This window comes from Lipotes vexillifer, unplaced genomic scaffold (genome assembly GCF_000442215.2).
Source record: "Lipotes vexillifer unplaced genomic scaffold, Lipotes_vexillifer_v1.1 scaffold383, whole genome shotgun sequence".
Taxonomy (NCBI): domain Eukaryota; kingdom Metazoa; phylum Chordata; class Mammalia; order Artiodactyla; family Lipotidae; genus Lipotes; species Lipotes vexillifer.
This window is the reverse complement of record NW_006772850.1, coordinates 691,473-702,388: the sequence shown is the minus strand read 5'-3', so window position 1 is coordinate 702,388 and position 10,916 is coordinate 691,473. Positions and strand designations below refer to the sequence as shown.

The 10,916-nt window shown below is 47.5% G+C and overlaps 1 protein-coding gene across 2 annotated transcripts in view; it reads right to left on the bottom strand.

Moving 5' to 3' along the window:
• Positions 1-4,524: 4,524 nt before the first annotated feature.
• The window catches only part of ADCY2 (adenylate cyclase 2), a 435,394-nt gene continuing 429,002 nt past the window's right edge, over positions 4,525-10,916 (bottom strand). For both annotated transcript variants that reach the window (XM_007447921.1, XM_007447922.1), the window contains exons 24-25: positions 9,788-9,912; positions 4,525-5,350 (exon numbers count right to left, since the gene is read on the bottom strand). In XM_007447921.1, coding sequence (XP_007447983.1) covers positions 5,198-5,350; positions 9,788-9,912 — 278 coding nt within the window. In that variant the 3' untranslated portion in view covers positions 4,525-5,197. The remainder of the gene's footprint in view (positions 5,351-9,787; positions 9,913-10,916) is intronic.

The following is a 10,916-nucleotide window of genomic DNA, read 5'->3' as shown; positions in this document are numbered from 1 at the left end:
GGGGGCAGGGGAAGGGGGGACGCGGTGTGGCGCCGCTCTCAGGGCCCCTGTGTGGACCTCCTGGGTCAGCGGGAGCCCCTGATGTGCCCCCAATGCGCTGGGGCCGCGGGAAAGACCGCGCAGGGCTGCTTCCCGCACGTTTCCTTGGCGACCAGCCTGGTCAAAGGCCTGCGAGTCTGAGGATGGACACCTACCTAGTATGACGGTTTTCACGCGAACCGATTTCAAATGAAATGATGCTGGAGACTGATCCATTATGAGCATCTGAATAAAATGAAAACCTTGCTCCCCCTTGACAGCGGTTGGGCTGATCTTTGTTCGCTCCTCTCCACGTCTGCGAGTCTTACTGGCGGAGGCACTCCTGGCAATGGTGCGCAGGTACTTTTCTTACCGGTTATGGAAACCGCTACCGTCTCACAGCACAAACAATACTTAATGGGGAGATAATGAAATTGCCTTTCGGCACAGCTGAACTCTAGCGTGTATAACATTTCTCCCCCCACCCCGCCACAGGCCTGAGCCACAAATAACAGAATTTTGGACAACCGAGGACAAAAGCCCCTAGTAGGATGGGTGGCCTCGGTGGCCAGCAATGCTGCTGTCATACCTCGGTGGAGAAGCAGCCAGAGGTCACAGGAAGAGATCGATCGGGCTTTGGCGCTCGACAGACTTGGGTAACACTGTGGCTCCTGCATCTTCTAGCTGCATGGGGTAGGGCAAATTGACTCACCTACTTGAGCCCACATTTCCTCAGCTTTAAAGTGGGAGTTCTAAACCTTGAGGAGTTTGTGTGGGAATCCATAAGCCACTGGAGTGTAGTCTTAACCTGCACGATAGGGGCTGTGACTATAACTTTGAACAGTTTTCTTTTAGGAAGCAGCTGCTGCCTTTTACCAAAGTTAGAAATGTTTAGTTTGGAGGTGATTTGAAACTTATTCAAGCATTAAGATATTGGCTGTTTTTAATGAATGGATTTCTTGCAAGAAATCATCCCTCACCTATCATGATTAAATTTTCCACAGCTTAGCAGTTAATGGGCAGGTGATCTAATTAATTTCAATGCTGATTCCTCCATTGCTGGTTTTATTGTCTTGATTCTCTAAGGACTTATGACACTGCGTTCCTGGCAATTTCAAGGCTGAATGATTCTTAAATATTTCCTTACACTTTTGAAAATGCTTTTTCACTGTCGGTGTCTCCTGTTTTTTGAAACAAATAGCAGTTTATTTGGAATGCCTTTGGGTGCATTAAGCATGTTTATAGTAACATGATAGAAAATATATAAAGTTTGGGTGATGGAAATTTTTATAAATTATTATTTCTTCAGTCTTGATTACCAAGAAAGACAAGCCATCTCTAAGAAATGCCTTTGGGGCTTCCCTGGTGGCCCAGTGGTTAAGAATCTGCCTGTCGTGCAGGGGCCACGGCTTTGAGCCCTGGTCCGGGAAGATCCCACATGCCACAGAGCAACTAAGCCCGTGCACCGCAACTACTGAGCCTGCACTCTAGAGCCCACAAGCCACAACTACTGAGCCTGTGTGATGCAACTACTGAAGCCCACGCATCTAGGCCCCTGCTCCGCAACAAGAGAAGCCACCGCAATGAGAAGCCCCTGCTCACCACAACTAGAGAAAGCCCGTGTGCAGCAATGAAGACCCAACACAGCCAAAAATAAATAAGTAAATAAATTAAAAAGAAATGCCTTCATCTGAAAGTAGTTGCAATAAATTGTCAGATTATTTTCAGTTACTTTAAGTCAGATTCTACTCCCTTAACCTTCTACTACTTTTAAAAAGCAGGGCTTTAATCGGGCAAGCTTTCAAAAGCACTCATGTTTATTAGGCAGCAAAGGAAAATTATATTTCTTTCAGCATCTTGACTTTTACACCTTAAAGCCAATCAGTGAATGCCCATTAGTCATCTTATCAAAGAAAAACATACATTAAAAGAATTTGTTTTGATTTATTAAATTTCCATTTGTCAGTGTTTTTTCAAAAGCAGCGTGTTGCTGTCTTTAGGAAAGCACACTGAGCTGGGAAAAAATAACATGGAAGAGTCATGACAACGTAGACTTTTCTAAACAGATGTATTAAAAATACTGCAGTGTTAAGGGGACTGGACTCACAGTGTTTTTCATGAGAGGGGGGCTTCCTACAAGACTGAGAGGTTAAGGAGGGTTTTGAGGCAAGATTCTTACGTGTTATCAATGCTGCAGCCATAATGGGCATGGCTGGCGAGTCCTCTCATTGGCATGATTTGTTCACAGCAATGTCCGTAGTTGCCTGACCTTAGGAAGCCTTGACCACAAGTCACACGTTCAGATTCAGGAAACAGGCAGTTTTCCCTTCCAGTCTCGTCTTAGTCACTGATCAACTGGGAAACTTTGGACAAGCCCCTGAACCTCTCTGCACCTGGCTCCTCTGTTGTAAAATGCCGGGGTGGGGGGCGGTCTCAGGCTTGATTGGGGATCAGAATCACGTGGAGGACTTGCTCTGCAAAGTACAGGGAGCGTGCTGGGCCTCCCACCAGGATTTTTGAGTTGGCAGGTCTGCATTGGGGCCTGAAAAATGTGCATTTCTAACAGGTTCCAAGGTGATGCAGATACTGCTGGTTGGGAACCTCACTTTGAGAGACCCATGTATGCACAGCCCTTTGCGAGGTGGACTTTGATAATGACTCCGCTTGCTTTAAAAAATCTATTGTTTGATAAGGCTGGAGATACAGCTTTGGGGAAAAACAGTTCTCCTTCTGCATCTGGGGCAGGGGCTGAGGGGCACAGTTAAGGGCACTGGGTGAATCACCTATCTGCAGGTGTCTACCTTTAAGGGCAGGTGACAAAAAGAGCCCCAGGATAGACGCTGTAGGCTCCGAGGGAGGAAGAACCCACAGGGGCATCCTAGTCTGGATTTCGGTTACAGTGAAGAGAAATGCCCTTATACTATTTTTCTTCTCTCAGTCACCTTTTTGGAGAATTAGATGTATAAAGGTCAATGCTGAGTGGCAATTATAGGATCAAAAACTTTCTGACTGGGGCAGACAATTGGACAAGTCATGCCGTATTTCCACTTTGATGATGAAGGCCGGTTGTTAATTTCGATAAGCTCTTTTTACCCAGTATGAGCTAAAGCCCTGGCAGGGTGGCCATGTTGATCCTGCAATGCGCTGGGTCCAACAAGCTGGAGCAAGGCCTGGGTACCTGCCAGCCTGTCTCACGGTCATTAGCTCTTTTTTTTTTTTTTTTTTTTTTTTTCTGTACGTGGGCCTCTCACTGTTGTGGCCTCTCCTGTTGTGGAGCACAGGCTCTGGACGCGCAGGCTCAGTGGCCACGGCTCACGGGCCCAGCCGCTCTGCGGCACGTGGGACCCTCCCAGACCGGGGCACGAACCCGTGTCCCCTGCATCGACAGGTGGACTCTCAACCACTGCGCCACCAGGGAAGCCCCCATTAGCTCTTTTAATCAGATCTGATCCCATGAACTACCAATGAGGAAAAAAGTCCTAAGAGAAACTGAAAAATGTGTTCAAAGTCTCACAGCTAGTAAAAAAAAAAACAGAGTCAGGGATTAAACGGAGGGCTCCTGCTTCAAGTCCGAGTGCCCAGCCGCTTCCTAATGCATCACTGGGGTCCTCGACTTCTTACAGATGCCTGCCCCTGAGCTATGGTGTGCCCAACCAGGCTGGCATTTGCGGCTTTGCTTTTAAACATTTGATTATGCATGACCTATTTTTCACCCTTTGGCAAAGTATGATTTCTTTAGGGGAAGAAAGAAACCAAAACTCTTGAGTTGGATTTACAAGAACACAGTTTTCCAGGTCTTCTCTCTTCAAAAATGCATCAAGGTTGGCTTTGGGCCCTCTTTTTTTTAAGATTTTTTTTTTTTTTTTTTGATGTGGACCATTTTTAAAGTCTTTATTGAATTTGCTACAATATTGCTTGTTTTATGTTTTGGTTTTTTGGCCGTGAGGTCTTAGTTCTCCGACCAGGGATCGAACCCGCACCCCCTGCATTGGAAGGCGAAGTCCTAACCCCTGGACCACCAGGGAAGTCCCCGTGCCTTCTTAAGTCTCCTCAGACATAACAGGCAGCTCGTGGGGCTTTGGTGACTTCTCTCGTTAGTTCAGACTATTGTGAAGCTGATGTACCTAGTTCCCAATTATTCGGTGCCTCATAGCTCTACCGACGTATTACAATAGATCAGAATATGTGGATGGAGTGTGTGCTGCTGCTAGTAGAGAATGTTTTTACTAGTAAAATATTTTTCCCTGCAAATATTCCCTAGAGATGCCAAAATGGAAACAGACCACGTGACACCGTGAAGCATACTGTCTTTCTTTCCAGGGAGTTGCGTAATCAATGATCGACATCACAAACTTTGTCCCGATCTGATTTACCCAAGGAGAGTTCAATCTCTGCTTCTGAAACAACTGCCCATGGGAGAATCAGTGGAAAAACAACTCAGTTCTGGAGCAAACCGCAGGAGAAAGAAGAAGGGGGGCGGGGGCGGGGAAGATACAGACTATCAACCAAAGTACATAAAACTTTTAATGAATTAACCTTACAAAAGACAATGGCATCAAAACATCAGACGTGTTTGGTACAAAACTAGTCCTAGGTTGTAAGAACTAATTCTGGTGATGGATGGTGACGTGCTGCTGGCACTAGACACGACAGAGCAAGGTGACGGAGCCACGGATCCCAGCTGGGCCCATGGACAGTCACTGCAATGAGACACATGGGTGAACATAGTCGGATTCCATGGGGGGTGACAAAATCAACTTAGTCACACATACTGTGTGTTTTAGTATCAGACTAGCAGATGCGGTTGGCGAGCTACCATATTTTTCCAGAAAGGAACATGCACCGGAAGATAATATACAACCCCTAGTTTTATTGCCTTAAGAATTTTTGTCTGTTTCGCCTCTCTCATCTCTGTCAGTTTCTCTGAAGGCTTTTCCGCTGTACTGGGCACTCCTTTCCCTTCTGCTCAGGAGTAAGCACGGTGCAAATGGCAGGGCGATCTCGGCACACATCAGACACCAAACGGCAGGCCACCGGGTCACAGGGATGAGTCTACAGAGGCCCCAGAGGACAGAACAGAGCACACGCATCACAAACGAGGGACAAAAGTGGCAGTCAGAAAGTGCATTGTTATATCTTCCTGAAAATACAGTCTTCTCGCCAAGACCGGGGTGACGCTTCAGGATGCCAGGTTGCTCTGGGAAAGGGACCGTGACATCTCTGTGTTCACAAAGTACGTCTTCAGGTCCCCCTTTCCTTTCACGTTGATTATTCCTCGACATGTGCACGTGTACCCCAGGGTCTGCAGAATGAGGCTCGTCTCCTCAGTAACCTGGAAGCACAGTGACAGATGAAGTGTTGAGTGCCGATGCGACACAACCCTTTCAAAGGGCATTTGACTACAAGAATAAAGAGCCCCCAAATGTTCATGCTCTTTGACTCATTCATCCTACTCCTGAGAAATCAGATGGGAGAATAATCCATGAGAGGAAGAGCCTTCTAAGGACAATGTTTAATTCAGTGCTGTGAAAGTGAAAAACTGGAAACAACCTAAGATTCAAGTAATCTCCAGGGTTAAGTAAACTCCGATGCTATCGTGCTTGCTTCGGCAGCACATATACTAAAATTGGAACGATACAGAGAAGATCAGCATGGCCCCCGCACAAGGATGACTCGCAAATTCGTGAAGCGTTCCATATTTTTGAGAGTCAAACTTGGGCCAAACATGCAGTAAGCATTTATTTAAAAATGACTATTGACTACTGTTATTATTTACAGACATCAGTTACAATTTATAGAACTGAAAAATAATGACATGTTTAATTATAATGATTTTAAAATAAAATCCAAACTTATGGTGTCCTGAAGAAAACAAAAACAAAAACGAAAAGAAACTACGATGCTATCATGATCAATGTCACGGATCAGATGATGAAATCATGTCAAACTCTTTCACCCCCCCCAAGAAAGAATTAAGCCTGGATCCATGCTGTGATTTTAACCACATGAAGATTATGCTTTCACATGTAAGAGACCTGGAAAAAAGGAAGTAAACCCATGTTGAAGTGGTGGGATTTTGGATGATGTTTATAAATTGTTATTAATGTCATTTCATAAAATAATAAATGTTAATGATAGATTTTAATATAGATAAGAGAAAACACACGAGAAGCAGCACAGTCGACTCTGCAAATGGCCACGTGTTTCAGGTTTAATACACATGAATAAAATGACCTAAAACTGAAAGAACATTAGGAATTCGCACCAGCCTAAGGGCAGACAGGACGCTCTGCATCAGGTCTGAAAAGTTTCCCCACCTCATTGGATTGACTCGGGATGCTGAAAAGGAGTGACCCCTCCGGGGCAGTCTGTCAGTGTGACAGGACTCCTGATTTCCTGCCACTGCACCACGAGGTGAGGACCCCATCTCTGCACTACATCCTGGTCCTGCTGGGTCAGTGGGCAGGGAAAGCTGCTGGGTAGGACGGATCCTCTCTCCGAGGGGAGGGGAGGGGAGTTGAGTTGTACTGTCTTCAGCTTGAGCATGTGCTGTGCTCTCTCTCGAGACCACGCCTAGGACCAAGGGCAGGGGTCTGAAGCTTGCGTGTCAGAGGAACCTCCTGCAAAAGGCATCCTCTCAAGCAGAGAATGTGTGAGGTGCACCACCTGGGCTACAAACAAGACCTCAGCTGCTGAGGTGAGGGACCACCCATCAGGAACGTGGTCCCCCAGCCAGGCCCCCCAGGAGGTATCTGGGACCTGAGCAGAGAGGGAGGGAGCTATTTTCCCAGAAATCCCTGGTAACACTGCTCTGGAACCATGTGAAACAGCAGACAAGGAGGAGGGATTTCATCCCACTTCATCAGAGGAAACGGCCATGCCACCTGTAGGGCCCGGCCACCTTGGATATGTGGGTGACACACATGTGCTGGGCGTGACACACGTGTGCTGGGCATGCCACACCACAATTTTGGTTCTGGTGTGGACACCATTGCGGGGGCGTGTGGTGTTGGGGCAGCAGCAGTGGCAATGAGCCAGCCCCTTGGCGGCTGAGAGAGGCCTGGAAGATGGACACTGCCATGGGGCAGAGGTGGCAGCACATCAAAACCACAGGAGGGCTGGGCTTCTAGAACCCAGGACAGCATCCAGAGGGCCCCAGAAGTAAGGCTGAAGTGTGTGTTGTGATGATCTCAAGGGCAGGCTGTGGGAAAGAGCTAGAAAAATCAATCTGTCTTCTGCAGTGTGACCCAGTGGCTGGCCCCTAGCAAAGGAGCCAAAGTGTGGGTCTTTCTGAGCAGAGCAGGAAGGAAAAGGGGGATGCAAAGGCCAGATGCTCATGTCCTGCCCTCCCCTGGCTGGGCCCAAGTCCCGGAGAAGGAGGACAGGTTGTAGCTCGGGAACGTTAGATAAGAACTGAAAAAAATATGGACATAGTCAAGAAAATCAGCTGACAAATATATTCTCCTGATTAGAGTTCTTAGGGGCTATATCAGAATTAGAGATTGCTACAGACACTTGGCTTCCGGTCTTCCACGCAGGTAGCAAACACATCGTTTGGAGCCTTGCAGGGTAATTTCGCAGTTGACGCTGGTGCTGGGCAGCATGCCCTTGGCATTTTTGACCTGGCCATCGGAGTCTGTATCGCCAGCCACACTGTTATCATGACATTCAGAGAGCCGTCAACCGAATGAACTCCAGCTACGATTGCTCCAAGTCCAGGGCAAGCCTGGCTGGGGGATGAGGGGCTTCCTGTGCTGTTCCTGGGGCACAGGAAGCATATCCTCTTGAATGAAAAGAACTTGTTCTTCAGGCCCAGGGGAAGCTTTACATATTCTCAGCATCATTTTCAATTTTTCCTAGCATCTCGTTACTGGTTTTTTCGCACATAAATGGAAATGAGAGGCTAGTGGGCCTGGGGTGAGCTCTGCCCTCCGGAGAAGAAAACCTACCCGGATGCGGACCCTCCAGCCGCTGAGCTGAGTGAACACGCAGGCCTGCGGAAGACATCCCTCACTCTGGATGGGCTGAAACCTGTCTTGTTCCCTCCCCGGGCTCAGAGAAAACGCACAGAGACGGTCCAGGTGGCTGCACGGCACTAAGTCACACTGAGGCCAGTTTCCTCTTAGAGACACACATGATCATTGTCAACGTTGACCTGTAGGGGATTTACGGTCTCCGGAAGGGCACGTTCCCCTGACTGGCCTCTCTCAGATTGCTTTTGATACTTATCCTAAGTGCTCGAAAACTGCCTGGAGAGTGGTGAAGCATGCGGAACTACCGTCCATCTTCCAAACGTTCCTGGTGTGTGGTGGAGGCCTAGGTTGGCCCACGGGTGGGCGAATGTGTTCCTGGTAGGAGCCTGCCTTTCTCCCCACCAAGCAGAAGACCCGGGCTGCCCAGGATCGCTGGAGCACCCCTGGGCACGGGAAGCGGCCAGCCATGTACAGACAGGAAGCCCTAGTCAGAGGAGCCCCATTTTTGCCGAGAGCTTGGTCTGGGGCAGATCCCGTGAGAACAGCCAGCTCTATTTTTCCTTGGCGGTGGCCAATTTGGCCGGGAAGGGCCGGGATACTTCCTTTCCTCCTCCACACTCCTCTTTTCTTCTCTCTCTCTTCTCTTTGTTGGATGGTTGCTAACTTTTCAGCAACTGCTGACTCATACTCTGACTGCAAGGCGAACGCATAGAAGTCACGTGTGTCACCTTCCATCTAAAGGTCAAGCTCTGCCTGAGAAAGGCCACAGAGACGGGATCCTCTCGGAGGAATGAGGTAGAGTCACACTGAAAGCAAGCGAGCTCCGCAGGGTTTCACGAAAAGCCCCTTCTAGGTGATGCTCTAGCTGACAGCTTCCTGCAGAGGTTAACAACGGACTCCAGTGTCCATCGTACTTTGGGGAGGCAGGGTTATTTGAGGATTTCCGCCAAGCTGAGGCGCAGAACAGGGGCTCAGGGAATTCTCTGAAGAGGACAAAAAACTGATAAAGCCTGTTAGTTGTGTCCAGTGATTTTCATACAAACTTGCCATTTGGCAGGAATTTATCTTCCAGAAGACAACAAAGCTGGGGTGAAATGTGGAACCATTGCTTTTTGAGGGCGAGGAAAACAGAAAGTTCCACCTAGACACACAGGCACGCGTGCGCGCGCGCACACACACACACACACACACACACACACACACACACACATATCCTTCCCGTTCGGAGAATGAGTCTCTCATTCTAGGTGCTGGTGCTGTGACCCAAGCAGGTGTGCGCAGTCACCACTGCTTTTAATTTGTCAGATCTTGGAATTCTCCCCCTTGGGTGGATTCCAGAGCCTTCCAGTGATTTCCAGATATCTGAATCCCATGCTAGTCTGATCTAGTACTGTCATTTCACCTCACTCCATTTCATCTCTTCCTCTCCGCAGTTGGCCCCTTCACTCATCCTCCAAGTTCAGCCCCCGAGGAGTAGAAGGCAGGCGGTCACGTCTGGTCTGGGTTATACCAAGGAGAAGGGCACACCTGCCACCCCTCCCATCAGGTGGCCACACTGCCCTGTTGGTCGCTGTGATCACCTATTTTCCCAAATGCAATAACCTTCATACTATTTCACAATTTTTATGGTTCACAGTTAATGCAGAAATGAATTAGTATTTCCCCAATAAAAAGTTTAACTAAATTACAAAGTTTACTTTCTTACCTCTGTTTTAATATATTATCCTTATTATATACTTATGCATGGTTCCCAAGAAGACAGACATGGTGGATAACAACAGAGCAGACTAAATTACCTGGATTTTGTCCAGGACGCCGGTGCTGTCCATCCTACTGGCCACATTTACGGTGTTGCCCCAGATATCGTACTGTGGCTTCTGAGCTCCAATCACACCGGCTATTACAGGGCCATGGTTAATACCTGCGACACACCAGAACCAGCTGAGCACGATTCGAATCATGAATTTGACAGTGTGAGCAACTGTCTCAAACAGGAAAGTTTTACAAGACCATTCCTGAACCATCATTACGCAGCAAACATTCGCCCAACTCATGGAACTCTAAAACAAAGAACCATAATTCGTCTAACTTCATCATCTCAAAAACAGTAAAATGTTTGTCTTTCTTCCTCTTCTTGATTCACGCTCATATGTCTATTTATCATTATTCTGTAATAGCGTAAAATTGGTATACTTTATAAAACTCAACATTATAATTGTTTTTCTATGATGCCACATAACCTTAGGCAAGAGATGATTATCTTGTTTTCCGATAGTTTTGTGGTTAATTACTTCTGAAATGCACCTATTTTAATTTTAACCAGCCACAGAGAGTCTGTGAACTCTATTTATTGGCCGTCCTGCTGCTGGTGGACTTCTGGGTTCCCTCTAATGTTTTGCTTAAACCACCACCAGCCCCTTGACATGTGTGCTGCATTTTCTACCTGCCGTGTACTATTCTGTGAGCTTGACATGTACAAGCTTCTAATTCTCACAGACGCCTGCCTGGGGTCTGTAACAATTCCTTGTCCCAAGAACTCAGTTCAAACACACGGACCTACAGTTGTTATGGGCGTCGCAGGGAGGTAGGCCACAGAAATAGAAACAGAGGTATTGACAGTGGTTGATTTTTTTCCCCCCTATATTTTCTCCTGGATCTAAGACCCCGTCCTCCCCAGGCTTACTGCAGTAATCAAATCGTATGGATTAATGAGGGTGTTTCTGAGAGATTTCACTCCCCACTACTGAACTGCTTCGTGTACAAGGCCAGTTATAGATCGGAGGCAAAGCCTCCCCTTTGCAATGGAAAGGGGGGCAGGCAACACAGCACAAACGTTGTTCCACAAAATCCCTGAAGGTACGCAAGAGTGAGAAAGAAGTTCTCCTTTGCTTTTGTGGAGTATTCAGTAAAACTCATCTCTGTTTC